The 20,574-nt window shown below is 42.2% G+C and overlaps 2 protein-coding genes and 1 pseudogene across 5 annotated transcripts; all 3 read left to right on the top strand.

Annotated features, from left to right (window-relative positions):
• Positions 1–3,039: 3,039 nt before the first annotated feature.
• Positions 3,040–8,251, top strand: LOC127299520 (bifunctional riboflavin kinase/FMN phosphatase). The gene is made up of 11 exons (XM_051329493.2): positions 3,040–3,191; positions 4,107–4,238; positions 4,340–4,526; positions 5,458–5,588; positions 5,695–5,764; positions 5,855–5,920; positions 6,516–6,670; positions 6,758–6,853; positions 7,469–7,620; positions 7,691–7,774; positions 7,859–8,251. Exons 2-11 carry the CDS (start codon positions 4,163–4,165, stop codon positions 8,021–8,023), a joined length of 1,182 nt encoding a protein of 393 aa, XP_051185453.1. The 5' UTR covers positions 3,040–3,191; positions 4,107–4,162; the 3' UTR covers positions 8,024–8,251.
• A 2,744-nt stretch (positions 8,252–10,995) lies between these two features.
• LOC127332743 (protein CYPRO4-like) lies at positions 10,996–11,985 on the top strand (annotated as a pseudogene).
• Positions 11,986–15,161: 3,176 nt separating this feature from the next.
• Positions 15,162–20,184, top strand: LOC127299497 (uncharacterized). Of its 4 annotated transcripts, none has more exons than XM_051329482.2 (9): positions 15,162–15,771; positions 16,372–16,584; positions 16,673–16,873; positions 17,038–17,145; positions 17,252–17,389; positions 17,985–18,236; positions 18,322–18,642; positions 18,784–18,963; positions 19,807–20,184. In XM_051329482.2, the coding sequence occupies exons 1-8, from the start codon at positions 15,277–15,279 to the stop codon at positions 18,952–18,954; spliced, it is 1,899 nt and encodes a 632-aa protein (XP_051185442.1). In that variant the 5' UTR covers positions 15,162–15,276; the 3' UTR covers positions 18,955–18,963; positions 19,807–20,184. The 4 variants fall into 4 exon arrangements, 2 of the variants coding, with proteins under 2 accessions (XP_051185442.1, XP_051185436.1); XM_051329476.2 differs by having other exon boundaries at positions 19,771–20,184; XR_007850469.2 differs by having other exon boundaries at positions 15,163–15,771; positions 18,784–19,104.
• The last annotated feature ends 390 nt before the right edge of the window (positions 20,185–20,574 follow it).

Genomic DNA, 20,574 nt, shown 5'->3' with positions numbered 1-20,574 from the left:
CTTCGACGATGAAGCACCATAGCACCCTGCAGGCAGGCGCTGATGAGCAGGGTCCCAGCTCGTCGGATCACCACCTCTCCTCTCGCCACCATGGCGAGCCAGAGAAGAACGGAGCGACTCGTTGGAGCAGCTACTACACCAGCAGAGAGAGCAGGATCCCGCCACCAGAGACAAAACCGGCCAGCCTCTCTCCAGCTCCTCCTCGCCACCATGGCCGGCCAGGAAGGCTTTACCTGTGTTGAGATCCAGGGGGGAAGAAGCGCTCTCAACCACCAGATTATTGGGGAAGACGCTGCTGCTCTTCGTCTCTCCTCCCTCCGGCCATCGGAGCAGAGGAAGAAGGAGAAGCAGCCCTAACTTGGCCCAGATCCGGCGGCGGAGATCTCGGCCATCGTCTTCACTACGGGGAGAGCCCCCAAACGGCGGCATACAGCCGCAAAGCCACCAGAAAACAACCTAAACTAAACCTAGACTACTCCGGCGCACCACCTCCACCGTCTCCGGCCGGCTATTCCGGCGGAGAGGCTTCGGATCGGCCCGGCCGCGGGAGAGAGGCTACCAGTTACTGTAGAGCGGTGAGAGCTGGTGGGGGGAAATGAGGGCCGTTTTTTACACCGAAAAATTTAAACTATGTTGCCCCTGAACAAGCTTTCAGATTCTAACAATCTAACCAGCACACTACTAGGAATTGTCTTACCGCCGGCGCATTTCTGTTCTCCGGCGATCACCTCGCCGGTGGTATCATCCTACCGGTGGCACTTTAATAACCGCCAGGGGTAAACCAGTTTATCATCGGCACCTCGCCCATTTCGCCGGCAGTAACGCATACAAGAGAAAAAAAATGCAGAAAAACTGAAATACAGATCTGAAGCAAAACTGAACCCAACAAAAGAATGCTCCATACATTCAAACTGAATAGAGATTATACGAAGAACAATTTAACACTGAAATTCTCCAACACTTGACACTAATGGAGTTTGCACATACCACTAAAATATGTACCACCGAGAACTATCATTGAATAATGGTTCTGTGTGCTTCACAATTAGGCCATTTCACTTGCACAGTTTGGCATAAAAAAAAACATAGTTAACCTCCAAAATACTCACAAAATACTAAAGTTAGCCCCAAAATCCTAACTAACCAAGTTCTAGATACTAGAATAGATTTCCATCATATATAAAGACTATCATCACAAGTGGGATCTGGGGCTAAAATGACAATGTGTTATTCATGCACCACATTTTCTCCTTTCTTGTTGACATCATTCTTCTTCTTTTTTGCCAATGAAAAATAAAATAATTAGTGTAGGATGAATGATAAGATCATATAGGAATTTCTAGATTGCACCATATATTTGATCCTTTTGTTGTTGATGTGGCTTATGTTGACTTCCGCTTTCTCTTTCACAACTTTGCAATCCAATTTTTGGTTCTCTCCATATTTTTTTTTGGATTAAATATCCCTCTGTTGTGCAGCATTTAGAAAGTAAGTTGCTTGTTACATATTCGGGTCAACATTTTCTTGTTCGTTGCTTGGTTCATTCGTAGCACTAGTATATGCATTGAGTTTACAATCTAGCTTTGGACCGACGGAATCAAATGCATTTTCTAACAACAAACAATATTCTTTGGAGTCATCATTTATTTCTAAACTGAGAAATTTGTCAGAGAGATTCTTGTAAAGAAGCATAACTTCTATTTTAGGATTTTCTCCATATTTTTCCCTTGCATGTCTAATATACCTTTTCGGATTAAGTTGATATATGCCACTACAATTATTACGTGTTACTTTCAGCCTTCCAGTGGCATTTTTCAAAAAATGAAAATTGCAATTGAATTTCTCAAATCTGCAATAACTGTAGTGGCATCTAATTAATTAGGGCTATGCTCCGGTGTCCCCCACTACGAACGACGTTCAGGTGGTAAACGTGTGTTTGGTTCGTGACCAGAAAATATGGATGATCCCATCCCAAAAGCCGAATATTTCTGAGAAAGGCTGGACCATATGATCCGTGAATTTCATGACTAATCTCACTAGCCGCCTGAGAATCCATGGCCGTCGACGCGACTCCGACACCTGCCACCGTCGTATGTGTGGCTCCCCAGCTCAGCGGCGGCCACCATGTCACGGCGAGCGGTGGGCTTGCTTTTCCACGTGGCTCCTCAGCTCGACATCGGCGGCCTCCAGGGCGCGGTAAGCGGCGGGCTTGATTTTCAACGTGGCTCCCTAGCTCGGCGGCGGCGAGCAACGAGCTTGCTACGTCTGCACCACACCCAGTCAACAAAAACGGCCTCGCTAAATATGTGCGGGTAGTGACCTTGCTAGGCACGGGTAGGCGGCCGCCCGCTAGGTCCGGCCTCCACCACAAAGAAAAAAAGGACCCGTTAATTACTATTAACCGGTGTGTTAATGGCATATTTATCTTTTTCTATTAATCGTTAATTAAACATATTTTATCCCATCCCATCCTGTACATGTTTGCCCATGAACCAAACACACATGTTAAGTCAATCCACGAAGGGGTATCAGTAGAACATAGCCATCTAAATAGAACAAAGTTTAGGGGGGGGGGGGGGGGGGACACCGGAGCAATAGCCAATTAATTATTTGTTGTGCTTATCTGGCCCATCTCTTTTACAAATAGTGCGTTGGCATTGGCTTTGTATTTAGTAAATGGAAAACTTTTAAACCATATACACACAATATTCCTTTCCTATTGAAGATCATACATGAAATTGTTTGGGTCAAAGGATCATCCATCACTATATGCTCCTCCTCAAAAGTTTCATCCAATCTCCCAATAAAAACTGCATACATGTTTCATGGGACGGAAGGGGTATTTGTTATTTCCGTCCAATGCTTTGGCACATGCACATGTAACTATGGATCTTTTGTGCTAAAAAGATAAAAGTGAATCCTAGTGTATAAAAAGATAAAAAGTTCTAGGCAGGTAGCTGTGGACCGTTGGATGTGTATTGGACGCTGGATAGAAGGGGCCAGGTTTGCAAGTACGGAAGTACCTGAATCCTAGTCCCATTTGTCCATCCACACCCCACATCATTGTTCTTTCGCGATAGGACTCGCTGTTCCCCTCTTTCCGTGGCGCTCGGAGCAGCCAACCACAGAGCCCCGCGGCAGGCCGGCGGCCGACAGGCGGCGCCGGAGAAAGGAAAACCCCTCTTGCCCCGGTACTCCTCCTCTCCTGGCTCGTTCCTGTCTCGGTTTAAGTTTCAATTTTCGTTGAAAATCTAGTTTTGGTAAGCTCCTTCTAGTTTCTGATGTTGGTGATCTCGCTTCTCGGGCAACACGGGCATAGCCTGCGCTTTCGATCGGCAACTGGAACGAGGCGCCTCTCGTTTGGTTCTTGTTCTGTGTTCTCCTGTGCTACGCTCACCGACTGTTTGACCAACTGTGTTACTGGTGCTGCTTGCCTGCTCTACTGCCGGCTCTAATTATTAGTATGCACACCAACTATTTGATAAGAGGTGTTATGCGCCTGCGAACTGACTGTTTGATGAAACGCTCACCCTGCCAACCTATCCTGTTGTAAGTATGAGCCTTGGAACCTACTGTATTTCCTTTCACACAAGTACTCTCTCTGTTAGGGATATTCGTAGATCATCAATTTGACCAACATAACATAAATTGTACATCACAAAAATTATATTATTAGAAAGTAGAACATCTGAACTTTCTGATGATATATGTTTTGTAATATATACCTTGTATCACGTTGGTCAAATTTACGACCTAGGGATACGCGCCGTCCTTATAATCCCTAACGGAGGGAGTAGAGACAACTTCATCACCAATTGGGAGGAGGTTACCAAATTCAACCTGATACACCCATCCAAACACCAGAACTGTGTATGTTCTTGCAAATGGCGCTCTATACTATCCAAAGCATGGATGAAGAAATGGTTTTATTTATAATTTCCAGTTCAGGTTTAGAAGCGAACGGTAGGATCTGTTCAGTGTTTTGTAATATAATATATGTAGTTATTTATAGATATGAAACCCGTTTTTAAATGCATTGCTGGACTCACTTCACAGTTTACGACCATTGATGTGGTGTGTGACTGAATTGTTTGGCTATATGACAGGTTGGTCTTCCCAAATAACTGGTCTCTTGCTACATTAAGCTCTTCTGCTCTTGGAAATGGCAGCGCCAAAGCCCATTTCTAGGCTTATTTCTCACGTCATTCTTGATCTGGATGGCACCCTCTTAAATACAGGTGACTGGGAGTTGCAAAGTTTTCGTGTATTCAGAGTTGATCTTTCCAAGTTAAAACTCTGAAGTCTCATCTTTGCGTACCTTGTTTGTACCATTTGGCAGATTGCGTCGTAAGCCAAGTGCTGAAACCATTTCTTGTAAAAAATGGGAAAAAGTGGGACAGTAAGAAAGCTCACAAATTTATTGGGAAGACACCTTCTGAAGCTGCAGCAGTTGTTTTAGAAGATTACGGACTCCCTTACTCCACCGAAGAGTTCCTTTCTTTGATAAATCCAATGTTCAGCGAGCAGTAATGTCACTGGAACCCCTTTGTACTTCTCGATGTTTTGCAAACCGCATATTTTAACCATGCAACTGCAGTGGGACATTTATTCCATTTTGGCTGCATTTGACCATTTACTTGATAAAGTAGATTGGTTAGTTAATTTTTTATTGTGCAAGTATATGTTTATTGCCAATGTTCTTTCTCCCTGTACTTTCTTTTGAGTTACCGAATACCATTGGTAGCCTACTTTTGAAAAAAAAAAAAAATCTCAAATGCTGCTACTAGAAATCTTAAATCATGCCGTGCTGAGGTGTGTCTATGTTCTTGTGTTTGCATCTGCATATGCACTTGTTATGCATTAACAACGGCATGCTTGGCTGTACTGGACTGAATAATTCATGGAAACGATAATAATACAATGTTATATAGGTTGTGACTTTAATATATCTCCGTGTTTTATTAGTACATGCATATTATGCTACTTTCATGCTCCTCTACAAGCAAGCATCTGGTACTACCATTATGAGGTTTCAATGCGAAAAAAAAGGAATTTCACATTTATCTCTAGTATGCTTTAAAATTGCACGGCAAATCACAGGCGAAGGAATTCTGCAAATGAGTAGCAGAATTACGTGTAGTAGCTCTTAATTAAGCCCCTTCGATGCAATTTAAACAACGAAGTGAAATCCGGGTATAGTGCAGAAAGTACTTCAGTAGAAAGGAAAAAAAATATCCTCATTCTAATTGTAATGAACCATGTTTAAAGCTCTTTATGACGATTTTCTTAGTCACTTTTGGTAAGGTTGTTATTGGTATTGGGCATGATGACATAAGCAGTAAAATTTTCTCATGATGTAATGTGTGTAAATAGTCCTGAAAAAAATCTCAATGTATTTTCCGCTTGCTATCACATTCCTTCAGATTAATGAGTAGAATATTTAATTTCATATCGCAGATGGGGCAATATAAAAGCTCTTCCAGGAGCTAATCGGTTAATAAAACATTTGAAGAGTAACAGGGTACCAACTGCTGTAGCTTCCAACTCTTCAAGATCAAACATTGATTCCAAAATTTCCTGCCATCAAGGTACCCTTTTCCGGTTTCCCCTGCTTCAGAGAATTCTGAAATCTTCATGTTCTTCTTTGTATTTAGTGAAATGGTATATCAAGTAAATAACTCTTATGATGTATAGGATGGAAAGAGTATTTCTCTGCAATTGTTGGTGCAGATGAAGTAGAGAAAGGAAAGCCATCACCAGACATGTAAGAGAATGTGCTATATAATGTTTTCATTGCTGATACCCTATGGATTTGTCATATTTATCTCATTTAGTTGCTCCTGTTCTGCTCAAGATTTTTGGAAGCTGCAAAAAGAATGAACGCTGACCCTTCGAACTGCCTAGTAATTGAGGATTCCTTGTAAGTTTAGCCTTGGCTAACTTTCGGTTATTTATGTTAATGTTCTGTGCATGGAATGGTTACCTATTTACAATATGTCACACTCTGCAATATAGACATTTTTTGGTGGAACACTTTTTGATTGGCATGGAAATTTGGTTTTCATTTCTGAAAGCTACATGTGTGGCTGCGTGCAACGAAAATATAGTTTCAGTAACCATTTGATAGCTTCTGTGAAAATCAAGAAATGCATTTCTTGCTTTTTTTTAAGAAAAGAACTTTGTCCGTCTACTTGACAGAGATAATTTCTGATATGACTGGTCTTCCACATCATAATTCATAACAGCCTACAGTTGTACTACTTGATTAATTCACTTAATAATATTAGTTATAAATCTCAGAAATTGTGTGCAACACCGATAATTTTAAAAGATGTAGATGGATTGGCGCTCCATATACTTCATTCTGTAGATATATTAGGTTTACATCCACCACCTTTATAATTGTATTGTTTTTCTGATCTGCACTAGCATTACTGGCTTCGCTGTTTATAGTTTAGCCTGCAGTGTCATAGAAACCATATAACTCTAACATAGTCACTTAATGACTGTGCCAGGCCAGGTGTTCCTGCTGGTAAAGCTGCAGGAATGCATGTCATAGCTGTACCTTCAGTACCCAAAAGGACTGATGAATTCAGCTCTGCTGATGAGATTATCAATTCCCTCCTTGACTTAAGGCCTGAAAAGTGGGGTTTGCCACCCTTCAATGATTGTATGTTCTAATTCTTTGGACTATCTGTCTATCATTCTCAACATTATGGACATACTCAGTTTACCTGTTTTTCATTTTTCTGCGTAGGGATTGAAGGTACCTTGGCAATAGAACCATGGTTTATTGGTGGACCTGTGATCAAAGGTTTTGGCCGTGGTTCTAAAGTACTAGGAATACCAACAGGTATGGTAGAACATGCAAGTTGCAGATAAATTGCACTAGCATGTTTTAAGACTCCGAAGAGTACAACGTGACTTCACATGCGACTTCTACAATTGGTTTTTTCATGATACTGTGTTATTCGTTTTGTTCATTCATGGACCTTTTTTGTTCATTCGTTTTTTTTTTTAATTCTAGCTGTCCTACTTCCTGTTACCAGTTATGTGTTTTGACTTTTGAGTTACTTGAAAAGCCGCTAGACAAACCAATGCTTCTAAGAGTCTAACTGACTCAGTAAGATGCATCAATCGTTTCATGCTGGTTTATAGCACCTAAATGAAATGGATGTTATATAGCCACTTGTCCCTTTATTTTCATGATAATGCATTTCTGAGTTTACTTAATTAATCAAGTTTACTATGCATGCATAATCTGATTATTCGATAAGATTTTTTGGAAATGTTGTATGAAAAGGGTTTCACACAGTAAAAAGAGACTCCTGTGACACTGAGAAATTCATCATATCTTGGATGAAATACGTTCTGTTGGAATTAAATATATACTCTAGTTCACGTTTTTGGTTTTTTAATAGCAGTACACTCCTGATCACTGATAGTTTTATATTTGTCTGTCTTGTAGCGAACTTACCGGCAGAAAACTTTTCCGACATACTGTCAGAGCATACATCAGGTGTATACTTTGGCTGGGCTGGACTTTCAACGCGAGGTGTATATAAGATGGTCATGAGCATTGGCTGGAACCCTTATTTTGACAACACAGAGAAGACCATTGTGAGTGTTCTTTACACAAGCCGTTCCATGCTTAGTTATATTAATTTGTTCTAAATGGCATTAATTTCAGGAACCATGGTTGCTTCATGGTTTTGATGAGGACTTTTATGGAGAGGAGCTGCGCCTTGCTATTGTTGGGTACATCCGACCTGAGGTGATTGAGGACCAAACGACATTTATACTGGCAAAAATAAGTTTCATTTTGGCTAACTTGTGACATTACTTCTCAAATGCTTAGGCCAACTTTCCATCGCTTGAGAGCTTGATAGAGAGGATTCATGAGGATGGGAGAATAGCAGAGAAAGCCCTAGATTTACCAGAATATGCCAAGTACAAAGACTCACCATATTTGATAAACCCTTTGCAGCAGGGCACAACTGTTAATGGGAACGAGGCAGAGTAAGAGTTCAAGTGACCCTCGAGGTGCCTAGAGAGAGGCTACCGGACACTATTCTATCTTTTTGAGAACTTTATCAGAACTTTTGCTGATTAACACCCAGCAGTGGTAGTATTCTACCGCCTAAAACCTGGAGCTTCATATTTTATAATTTATACAACGAGAACTGTGAAGATGGTACCTTCTCTGTTGAGTTTGTAAAGTTCACCATCTTCGCAGGTTGTTACTTCATAAGTTCTTATCTTGTGTTTATAGAGCAACAGTCAGCAGAACGGAACAAATTAGCACACATCATCTCGAAATTAACTTGTGGGGCGAACTATGACGAATAACAAAGATCAAAGTTCGTATCTAAATCATCACCCTCTTCGACCCAAAACTAAGAACATTAAGCTGCATACGGCTCTTTGATGTGCAGTATTCCAACCTATAAATAGAAAACACCCTTCATTTTAATGTCATGCTTGTACCGATTCTATAGGTTTTCATTTGCGCCGAAGTTTGATTCCATTGTAGAAAAAGCAAAAGATTCTTACCAAGAGGTTTAAATGATTGCAATTTCCTATGAAATATAGTGTAAAAGACCCCGTTTAGATGCGTAAAAAATTCCTTAGAAAACATTTCAATGGGATCCAAATCCTGAATACTTATGAAGCTATGTCGGTTCAAGTGGTAAATAGGGCTAAAACATCGATTTTGTACAACAAAAATACAATGAGAAGAGGAAAGGAAGAGTTGATGAATATTTTGGGTTTGTAGCATGAAACTTCGGATGGGAAATATCTGGGTCTACCCATGTACATTGGGAGACCGAAGGCAAAGTGCTTCCACTATCTTAAAGAAAGAATTTGGGCACACATTCAGGGCTGGAAGAAACGCTTTCTTTGAAAGGCGGGCAAATAAATTTTAACCGCAGTTGTGGCTGAGGCCATTCCGACATACGTTATGTCCTGTTTTGACTTGACAAAAGGATTTGTGTGATGAGACTAGCAACATGATATATCGCTACTGGTGGTACCAGCAAGACGATGTGCACCATTCGCATTGACTAGGCTGGGAGAAGATGACCTTGCCAAAGTAACAAGGGGGGACTCAGCTTTAGAGACCTCCATTCTTTTAACCTTGCCATGCTTGCACGGCAGGCTTGTTGTTTACTCCGGTCACCATATTCCTTGTGTGCATAGGTGTTATGAGCAAAGTATTTTCCAGATGGCAACATATTACAAACTACCGCAGTACCCAGGATGAGTTATATGTGGCGTAGTATTTTGAAGGGTGCCGAGGTAGTTAAAGAAAGGATGATTGGGAGAGTTGGATCCAGGGAGAATATCAGGATCTGGTCAGATCCATGGATATCAAGTGACGAGACTAGACCTCTGTCTACAGTCCAGGAATCACACACCATTACACACGTATCTTAACATGGGACGAGCAACTAGTTTGGCAAACTTTTTTAGTGCAAGAGATGCTACTGACATCCTTAGCATCACAATGAGTGAGGAACATGATAACTTCATTGCATGACAATTTGATCAGAAAGGTTTGGTTTGTTCTCTATCAGGTCAGCATATCGTGTCCATACTGAAATGTTATGGCGCGAAAAGATACCATTACAGAAGAGAGCAGTTTCGGACATCAGTGGAGAGAAAAAACATGAAACTTTATTTGAAATCTGAACTACCTAGCCAAGGTTCGACACTTTATGTGGCGCTTTGCCCACAACATCCACCCTCTACGAATGAATATAGCTAGACGTGGAGTCAAGCTGGATACAAGATGTGTGGTGTGCAATAAACTATTCGAGGATGAGGGACATCTTTTTTTCATATGCAAAGATGTTGAGAAGTTATGGACAACTACATAGAAGGATCATGTGAGACAAACTCTTTTAAAGGTACAAATAAGATAAAACCCCACAAGGTTCCACCTACTGTTGTTCTTGAAGATTCGATTGTTCCGCTCATATGCGTGATCGAGTCTATCAATTAAGATATGTGATAGTTAAAATACGTGTGTAATGGTGTGTGATTCTTGAACTGTGGACGGAGGTATAGTCTAGTTTGATCATTTTGTTCCATGGATCTGAATAGATCCCGGCCAAATTGCGGCACTTGTCATAATAAGGAATGCACCGTGATTTAGCCTCTTGAGAATCTAAAACTAGTAAACAGTCCTAAGGTAAGAGCATTGAAGGGGTAGATGATCGATAGTCTTAGAGTGCTACAAACATAAAGGCATCAATCAACATTTGATAATCGAGCATTTTCTTCTCACTATTGGTCTGCATATTCGATCTAAACAACAATCCTCGCAGTTTATCAAATTCCTGTTTCATTTTCTGGAGAGAGTGCACTACCAAAATCACACCTGAATCTGACATCTCTACTACTTAAAAAATGGGAAGACGTTCCGTCGTCAGACAATACCATGGTCCGTCCTCATTCCGTCCAACTTTTCCTCAGATCCCGTCGCCCGCTCCATCCAACCTTTCCTCAAATTCCGTCGCCCCTCATCACTCAAAAACTCCTCCTCCTCCTCCCACATCGCCGTCCTGCCGCCGCCTATGCCGCTTCTCACGCCTCAACTGCACCGCGCGCCACCACGCGAGCCTCTACGCGGCCGCCCGCGACGACCTCCTCTAACGGCTGCTGCCTTGAGTCCGTGTACCGTATCTCCCTGTCGCCGCCTCCCCCAGTTCCCACAGACGCCGTGCCGGAGGCCTGCACCCAGCGACATGGACAGTGCGGCCGAGCGCGCGGAGAGGTATCATATGGGAGTGACATCCGCGACGGCTCGTCACTGTTGCGGCTTGCTCCTCTTTTTTTGTCCAAGCTTGACTGCGTCGACGGGTTGGGGACAGACGAGAGGAGCAGAGACGCCGCAGGGTCACGAAGCAGCGAAGCTCGCGGAGAGCTCGGGACTAGGAAGAGGTGGCCCGTGGCCATAGCGAACCAGAAGCTGGCCGAGATTGACACCTTCTTCGCAGAGATAGATGCCGTCTGGGAGAGCGTGGAGGACGGCTTCAGCCCTTTCCGCCTGCCGCCCCGGCCAGGGACTTGATCGAGGAGGTCGAGGAGGAGGCTGGCGACGACATCAACATCCAGAGCCAGAGGCTCGGCGCGCTCGACAACATGTTCTTGGTCAGTGGCGCTGGGATAGAGGTGGTCCAGAACTTCCACCACGGCGTGCACGGCAAGGGCGTTTCAGGGAAGATCTCCGACGGCTGCGGTGGTAGTAAGGGCAGCTCCTACTCCATGCCGAAGAAATCCGTGCTGATGCTGCTCATGAGTCCTGGAGACACGAGCGCTCCCTATTCCAACAGCGTCCACCATGTCGACATTGAGACCGGGAAGGTTGTCACGGGGTGGCGATTCCAGAATTATGGAACTAACATCAAGATGCGAGACATTACTAACGACAGTAAAATCGTGCAGGTTGAACCCTCTGAGTCAACCTTCTTGGGACCGGATGATAACTTGCTCTGCAGGTGGGATGCGGGTAGCTCCTCCGAGTCACTGGTGCTGCATTGTTCGCACTGACATCAGTTATCACAGGGGATCAACTTCCAGTCTCTGTAAGTACTTGGAATGATTCAATTGTTGTTGGTTCTGTGGATGGAAAGATGATCGACGAGAATGGAGAAGACAGTGTTACCTGAGCTTGGATCACCAACTACTCACGTGGATGTTACCTATGATGGGAAGTACATTTTAGGCATGACATACATATACTTGGTGTTCATTTGCACTGCTTTTATGCACAAGATGGGAAATAGGATGGCAAGACCTAGCTTGCTGAAGCTCAGTCCACTTGCTTCGATCTTGGCTGGGAATGACAACAAATTCCATGGTGGACAGTTTTCATGGGTAAGTGTCAACCTCTTAGGGAATCAATGCTGCTAGAAATCAATTAATATTTTGGTCTTTAACTTATGTACTTTGCTTTGAAACATTTTGTTCTGATTGTACCATGGCTACTCTAATCATAAGAGAGGCATGCTTACAAAGCTTTTGGTTTGTACATCAAGTACAATGCTTAAAATTTTCATATGTTCTGGTTGGTAAATTTTTCTGACATGTAGTGACGCCTTAAGAACCTCATGCTTAATGTTTACTGCTGAGAGATATTATCTTGAACTTGTAAAGATTGACAGTGGGAGTTATGTACCGAAAAGTTTTGAACATGTGCTTATCCACCATCAATGTTAAATAATGTATTCTTCATTTCTGACATCTTCTAATATCTCCTTGTGACTTAATTTTACTAGGAATGAGAATATTTGTACCTTATACACTCAAAACAGAGATACTGCTCAATGCACAAGGTGGCCATGTAGAAATAAGCTGCGATGTATTCTTCAGTACTTGCATTCCTGCATCTTGCACCCGCAGTCCATAGCACGATATCTTTCTTTTATCTGTGTGGGGCTGTGGGCACTGCAGGGTCAAAACTCAAAAGTGAAAATTGAGATGATTAATTATGTTTTTGGTAAGATGCCACAGCTTGGTAAGTTGGTCGTATTGTATTCAGTTCAGTTTCTTCTTCATTCTTAATTTGTCACGAGTTATTTAGTGTTTTTGATTATGTTGCCTGTATTGGTCCAGGGCTTCTCCGTGTGTGTAGAAAGTAAACGAAATTCTCTTTGATTTATCACATGTTGGGAGCATAACCCAATGATGTTAAATTGTTAGTAGTTTCAGATAAAATTGCCAAAATTGCCAGTGAGATATCTTCAGAGCCATTTATTACACTGAAACAGACTAATTCTCTTTACCACTGGCTACTGACAAGTGGTACATATCTGAGGTCCAGTATTATTGTTTATCATCAATATTTGATTTCTTACAAAGTACTTCCTCCGTACCAGTTTATTAGGCTAACACGTAGTTCAAGAAAAATGTTTGATCCTAAATTTCGTCAACAAAATATAAATCCACCTATTGTGTTCAATTCAGTTTCTTCTTCATTCTGAAGTTGTCACAAGTAATTTAGTGTTTTTGATTATGTTGCATATACAGGTCCAGAACTTCTCCGTGTGTGTAGAAACTAGACAAAATTCGCTTTGATTTATCACATGTTGGGAGCATCATCCAATGATGTTGAATTGTTAGTAGTTTCATATGAAACAGACTAATTCTCTTTACCACTGGCTACTGACAAGTGGTACATATCTGAGGTCCAGTATTATTCTTTATCATTAATATTTGATTTCTTACAAAGTAGTAGAGGCCATTGTAGAACATTCATGTTGTGTTTTAAAAAGCTTGCTGCCATCATAGTTAGTATTGTCCCCAACCATATGCAGTAGTAGTGATTATCTGATGTCCTTGTAGGTGAGAAGATAGATAGTGAAGTGACAGGATGAGAGCTCTAGATCTGATATTGTTTTGAGCAAACTTGTTGCTCGTACCAAAACAAATCAAGTGCACTTTTTTTTTTTACCTAGAAGTAGTACATATATTTGATTATTATGATGGTCGGACCTCCTTTTCAGGTTCACATGGTTGGACACCCATCTGTGGACATGGAGGTTGTGATGGGGATGACTCTGAACATGAGAAGTTGCCTTGAGCTTGGCGAGTGAGGTAGATGTCGTGGTCTCGGAGGTGGGGGAGTACAGAAGAAAATGAGAGACTTGAGGACGGCAAGAAGAGGAGGAGGAGGAGGCTTTGTGCCTAACTGATGTACTGCGCCAAGGCCAGGGGGTTGGCGCACGCAGGGTTGTGGGTTTCTCACCAGAATTTTGTTTGTTCTTTCCAATAAGTTTGTTGTGGACTATCCAAATCTTGACCAAACATACTCTCTTCGATTCATAGATGCACCGGAGAGTAGTACATATATCAAATGGTTCATAAATTCTGGAGATGTATTTACTCTATCATTGTAGTTCTAATAATTAATTTCCTGTTATTGAAGATGACTGTCTATGTAGTAGGAAAATCAACTTTTGAGGTCCATGTCTTTGCAAATACTGTCCCCTGGTTAGTAGCAGTGTGCACTGATGGGTTCCTTGGTACAATAATAATAGATATGTAACTAAATATCCTCAACTGATATGGTGCATAAATTTAGGAGATGTATGTACAACTTGACATTGTAGTACTAAGAATTCCTTTTCTATGGTAGTCCTCACTTGGGGGCGCTTGCCAAGGCTTTCGACCATGGGCATCACTGGTGGACTGTATCCATCTGTCTGAGTTGGTCCTCTTTTGTTTTATGTTTTGTATTTAAATAGTGCTTCGATCCAATTTTTTCATGTTTGAACTTGTGAAAATGTAATGATTGAATTCCTTCATCATGGGATCTTTAATTGAGAATATGCAGTCTGTCCTCGAGCCCTTTGCAAGAAAGTGCTATGTCATGCTTCCATTCACTTCTATGCATAATGAAGTTGAGAGAGGAGGAAAGTATGCATATGTTTACCAAGGAGGAGCTTCTATTTTGTAATGATGGCAACCTCTTTCCGTTGGATGTATGATTCAAAGCCATGGTGCTGTCAACATTGAGGGTTGCATAAGCAAATCAATGTGTAACACTATATGCCAGTAAGGAGCCAGAGGGCATCAAGATTGAGCTCTCCATATGTTGTAAATTTGAGGTGTGCAGAATGTTGCTGCAACACACATGTGCTGGAACGGGAGGACTAGAGGGGGAGTCACACGGTTTATGAAGTAATCAGTTTGGTGTGTGAGGATATCTCAATGAGGCAATTATATAATTTTTTAAGGGTATTATATAGTATGACATGCTAATATCATTTTATTGAGTAGTATATTTGGCCACTCACAATGGAGCAGCCCATGTTTGTGCTTCGCTTGACCGTGAGGGAGTTTTGGCCGTCTCAAGCGTTAATTCAGTAAAAGGTCAAGGTCCATGATACAACTTGATATCTATGTTTCCCTTCGCTTGCGTAGTACACCATGGCTCACCTTTCCACTATTCCATCTCATGCTGTTGGTTCTTGTTGTAGAAAAAAGCCATAGGTTGTGATGCGAAGTTCATATTTAAGCCATTTATTTAAATTATTTATATGTATTGTTCCCTTCGTCCGTGGCAACGCACGGGCATTTTACTAGTGAGTACAAAAATTCTTTCGAGTAGACGCCTCGAACTTGAAACCTTGGCTACGGCCTACGGGGCAGCAGCGGCTCGACCAGGAAACCCAGGCAGACCCGGTGCGCTCCCGGAAGAAAAAAAAACTCTCCCGAACTGTAAATCTCCCATCCCGACCTCACCGGCACCGGCGGCGAGCGCCCCCCATGGCGGACGGCGGCGAGATGGACGAGGAGGCCATGATGCGCACCTTCTTTCCCACATCCTTCGGCAAGGCGCCTTCCCGCCCAAGCGCCGCGTCCCACTCCTCCACCCTCCGCAAGCCCCAAAACCCTAGCTCCAGCTCCTCCACCTCCGCCGTCGAGGAGGACGACGGCGTCCTCGTCGGCCCCCCTTTGCCGCCCAGGGACTCAGCTCGTAGCCAGGAGGATGAAGAGGAGAGTAGACCCATGATTGGGCCGCCCCGGCCGCCTGCACAGCTGCCGACGGTGCACGAGGAGGGTGAGGACGAGGACGGCGACATGGTCGGGCCGCCTCGGCCTCCTCCGCCCAAGGAGGGGGGCGAGGAGGATGAGGACGAAGATGATGACGACGACGAGGATGACGACGACGACGACGACGATGACGATATGGAGGATGATGGGGAGGATTTCGGCCGGATTCCTCTTAGCAACGAAATTGTTCTGCGGGGGCACACAAAGGTAACTGCACGCACAAACTGTTTCCTTTGCCACATCGAATTGGTTTACCTTTGGAATCGTTACAGCTAGCTTTGCTCGAATGCTCTATAATTTCTGGATACCTGTGGCAGCTCTTAGATTTCTTATTTGTTTCGCTTAATAGCCGAAATTAACTGGTTTGGGAAGACAAAATGTGTAAATTCACACTCAGCACGTATTTAGAACATTCCTCTACATGTGTCTTACATGCATATACCACATAAATTTTCTCTAGAGAATTTCTATCATTAAGACCCCAAAGGAGGCAGGAATAGAAGTCTGAAATTCTTTACTGTTCGCCAATCTATTTGGTGTATGCCATGCCAGCTCTAAATATGTTCAAGCAGAATGAGTTTTTGGTCATTGTCCAGCTTGCCGGTTCTTGTTAGTTAGTAGTAGTTGAATGTTCAATCCGTTGTAAAGTTGGATACATCCACAAATTTAGAATCGAACATGGACTAGCATGTTCTTCGTGTAATCCTCAAAGGTGCCTCCTGTAATGCTATCCAGAGTCGTCCGGATCACGCTGCTATAGTTTCAAATGTATTTAGCTGCGTAATAATCATTTTATTTCCTTTGCAGGTTGTCTCAGCCCTTGCTGTTGACCCTACAGGATCCCGAGTGCTGTCTGGCAGCTATGATTATACTGTACGGATGTATGACTTCCAAGGCATGAACTCGAAGCTACAGTCATTTAGGCAATTGGAACCGTGTGAGGGACATCAAGTTCGTAGCCTGAGCTGGAGTCCAACATCAGATCGATTCTTATGTGTCACTGGTTCAGCTCAAGCCAAGGTATTCATTTTTGCTATCTTCCTGAATTTCCGAAAACCGCCGCCCCCTAGGATTAATAACATGTCATTTACATTATGCTTCCAATCAGATATACGATCGGGACGGGCTTTCTCTCGGTGAGTTTGTGAAGGGTGATATGTACATCCGCGATCTTAAGAACACAAAGGGCCACATTTCTGGACTAACTGCTGGCGAATGGAATCCCAAGTCAAAAGAAACTATATTAACTTCATCAGAAGATGGGTCGTTACGTCTCTGGGATGTTTCGGACTTTAGTGGTCAAAAGCAGGTAAGTTGAACTATTTTTTTCTGTTCACTAGATAAAAATGCGCCTTTGTTTATTTTTGCACCAGATCAGTTGTTTAAAGTGAATTACTTGTTATTCTGCATGACTAAAGCCCCAGCTCCTCTCTAGTATTGAATACTTGAACTTCCCCATTACATTTTCAACAGGTCATCAAACCTAAGCTAAAAAGACCGATGCGTATCCCAGTTACTTCATGTGCATGGGATCATGAAGGCAAGCGTATTGTTGCTGGGGTGGGGGATGGCTCCATTCAGGTACATTATATATACTGCAAAATTTCTTTAACTCCCCTATCACTTTGTGTTTAGACGGACAGTTTGGTTAATATGTTTTATGACCTGAATGATATGTCTTCTGTAGCTCTGGACCATAAAGACTGGATGGGGAAGTAGACCGGATATCCATGTTGAAAAAGCACACACAGAAGATATCACTGGGGTCAAAATTTCTACAGATGGGCAAATTCTTCTGTCAAGAAGTATGGATAGTACTCTAAAGGTAATTTGTCTTGCACCTATTAGGATTTGAACTTTTGAGGCTTCAAATGTTTTTTCGCAGAACTGCCTTAACATGATATGGGCCTACCATGCATACCTGTACACACTAAAAAGTTGATTGGTATTTAGGTTAAGTATCATTCCAGCGAGCCTTGCGTTTTCATCTACATTTCCCTCTTAAAAATATACGTTTGCTTGATCTTGAATATTCCATGTTTTACAATGAAAGTTGGTAGCAAGCATGGTTTAGTTGAGTACTTGAGCTGTCCACTTGTTTATTCTTTGAGGACTTGAATGTACATGTTAGGGTATAGATGTGGAGGTACATTGCTATGTTCCTGAAGCATTGAATTATTGCGAGTAATGTCCTTGTGGATTAAAAGGGAGGTTTACTAGCCATGATTATTACTAGTTCTTCAGTTTCAACCTAGCAATGCATAATGTGTTCAGTTAATATACTGGGTTAGCTATTTTTGTGTTGTTTTGTTGTATTGTTGTCATGTGAATATATGATAATGGTAAGCACTGCAGCATTGCCGTCCTCTTCCTCTTATTGGGATATATTATTTCTAAATTGCATTGGAAATATTTTGTAGATATGGGATTTGAGGAAAATGAAGACTCCTTTGAAAGTGTTCGAAGATCTGCCAAATAACTACGCAGAGACAAATGCATCATTTAGCCCAGACGAACAGCTTGTTTTTACAGGAACCTCTGTTGAGAAAGATGGCAGGAACGGAGGACTACTTTGCTTCTTTGATAGAAGGAAACTAGAGCTTGTATCAAGGGTGGGAATTTCACCACATTACAGTGTCATAAGGTCTCTCTGGCATCCAAGGATTAATCAGGTTATTGCTTAGTACTTGCAGATTTACTGGGGCTGAATTCATTTTGAGGATATTACTCAGTTATTGAACATCTCTATCTCTGCAGGTATTTGCAACAGTTGGGGACAAGAAGGAAGGTGGGACTCATATCTTGTATGATCCATCTGTAAGTCAGAGGGGGGCTCTTGTATGTGTCGGAAGAGCACCGAGGAAAAAGTCTGTTGACGATTATGAGGTGCAACCTTTAATACACAATCCACATGCACTGCCTCTATTCAGAGATCAACCAAGTCGTAAACGCCAGAGAGAGAAGATGATGAAAGACCCCCTCAAATCGCACAAGCCAGAAGCACCTGTTAATGGTCCAGGATTTGGTGGTAAAATTGGTACAACAAAAGGCAGCTTGCTGACACAGTATCTCATGAAGGTAATATACATATTAATCGCTCCTTATCTTATATATGTATGGCGAACTTAGGTTATTTTTGTACTCCTAAGTGTGTTTTTGTGTTTCTTCCCAAAGTATACCTACTTTAACTTGACAGCACGCTCAATTTAATTTTTACAGGAAGGTGGTTTAATCAAGGAGACCTGGATGGATGAAGATCCAAGAGAGGCAATTCTGAAATATGCCGATGCTGCGAAAAATGACCCAAAGTTTATTGCGCCAGCATATGCTCAAACTCAGCCAGAAACTGTCTTTGCAGAGTCTGATTCTGACGGTGAAGAGAAAAAATAACATATGGATGTAAGCTATTTGTTTCCAGTAAAATGAGCTATGATACACCAAGATTCTATTTTATGACAGTGAATCTAAGGCAGTGATTGTTAAGTTTCTTGCACAAGTCCCACACCATCCTTCCTTACTGAGGAAAAAATAGAATCTGTGGTAAGTGTCGAATACAAATTACCACGAGTTCAATGTCAAATGTTAAACCCGCTTATTTCATTGTTGAATATTATACTTGTATGCATGTTATTAGGTTTATATAAATCATATTATGCAATCGAGAGACACAAAGTTCCAGTTTAGGGCTTGGAAATAACACAACTGAGTTAAATGCCCAACTTGGAAAATCGAGTAAGATCTCTGCCACTCACATTAGAGGACCAATTATACTTGAACCCAGGAGGTTTTGTTCTCAGTACTGTGTGCTCAGCCGTCCACCACTAGATATCAGAGTTCCAAGTTGAATACCATCTTGTTAATACACACTGCACAATTTTACTTTCTGTTTTTATGATGTTTGATCACTCATGAAATAGTGCACTACAATCCATCTTGTTATGCCAGTGTTAAATGTCCCTGCAATCCAGTCCCTCCATTTCACCCAGTTCATGATATGGTTCATGTGATTTCTGAGTTAAAAACCTTGCCGCAGTTAGGGTTGTTTGACTACACTCATGTGCGGGAAAGTTCACCCCCCGCCCCCCCCAGGATTAGTTAATCCAAAGGAAATGCCCTTAGCCTTTATTTGTCATTGCTTGGTACAGCATGTTAGCATCTGTGCAGGGTTATTCTGTGTCTGTGTCTGATTATTAAACTGTTTTACAGAATTAGCAACCTTTGGGATGTCAATATTTTTCTCAGGATTCTCATGGAAGAGTTGTAGCGCAGGAGAACAGCCAAAATAAGATGGGCACATAAAGATACTTGGCAAGTGAAGAAATACCATATCAGATTAGGCACGCTGTGTTTTTGCTGTGCGACACTTCACGAGCCATTTATGGACATTACTGGTTAATCACAGTTGGCACCCTGTTCGTAACGCTGAAACACCAGTGTTATTGCTTTCACCTCACAGAAAGTCGGTTCTGCCTAGTGCCTGCAGTACGATTGCATTGTGAGGTTTTACTTTTTATTAGACCTTGTTATAGAGATTTGTGGCTGGGGTGCAGAGTGCCCAACGAAGACCGCTTTCCTGATTTCCAGATGTTATTCTAGCTTGTGAGCATTTTATTGGTTTCATATTGGGTTGATTTTCAACATTTCTTCATCCGCCTTTCCTCTTCTCATTTACAAAGTGCTCGTACTTCTGCCATCCATTGTGACTGATGATCATGGCGTAAATCCCGGAAGGTAAATCGATAATGCATACATTGTGAGGTCAATGCGAGGAGTCTCGTCCCTGGAGTGTTCAGCGTGAGTGAGGCTGAGTGCTCTCGGAGGCTTTAGCCAATCGTGCTGGAGCCATGTCAAGTTTGTTTCGGAGACAACTACAAGTGAACTATAACGAGCTACTCAAAATTGCATGATGCATTCTTATATGTTGCTTGCTGACAGTTTTTAGCAAGCTACTCGTGAAATTTACGACTTGAGCCGACTTTTATTTAGACTTGTGAAGTTTACGGGAGCCGA

This window comes from Lolium perenne, chromosome 1, assembly GCF_019359855.2.
Source record: "Lolium perenne isolate Kyuss_39 chromosome 1, Kyuss_2.0, whole genome shotgun sequence".
Taxonomy (NCBI): Eukaryota; Viridiplantae; Streptophyta; class Magnoliopsida; order Poales; family Poaceae; genus Lolium; species Lolium perenne.
This window is presented reverse-complemented; position numbering and strand designations above follow the sequence as displayed.

Excerpts from the sequence above, each read along its gene's own strand:
- LOC127299520 (XM_051329493.2), top strand. The coding sequence starts at position 4,163 with ATGGCAGCGCCAAAGCCCATTTCTAGGCTTATTTCTCACGTCATTCTT. Across the intron at positions 4,527-5,457 it reads AATCCAATGTTCAGCGAGCA|ATGGGGCAATATAAAAGCTC; the intron begins GTAATGTCACTG and ends TTCATATCGCAG. Across the intron at positions 5,589-5,694 it reads CAAAATTTCCTGCCATCAAG|GATGGAAAGAGTATTTCTCT; the intron begins GTACCCTTTTCC and ends TATGATGTATAG.
- LOC127299497 (XM_051329482.2), top strand. The coding sequence starts at position 15,277 with ATGGCGGACGGCGGCGAGATGGACGAGGAGGCCATGATGCGCACCTTC. Across the intron at positions 15,772-16,371 it reads TTCTGCGGGGGCACACAAAG|GTTGTCTCAGCCCTTGCTGT; the intron begins GTAACTGCACGC and ends TTTCCTTTGCAG. Across the intron at positions 18,643-18,783 it reads TGACACAGTATCTCATGAAG|GAAGGTGGTTTAATCAAGGA; the intron begins GTAATATACATA and ends TAATTTTTACAG.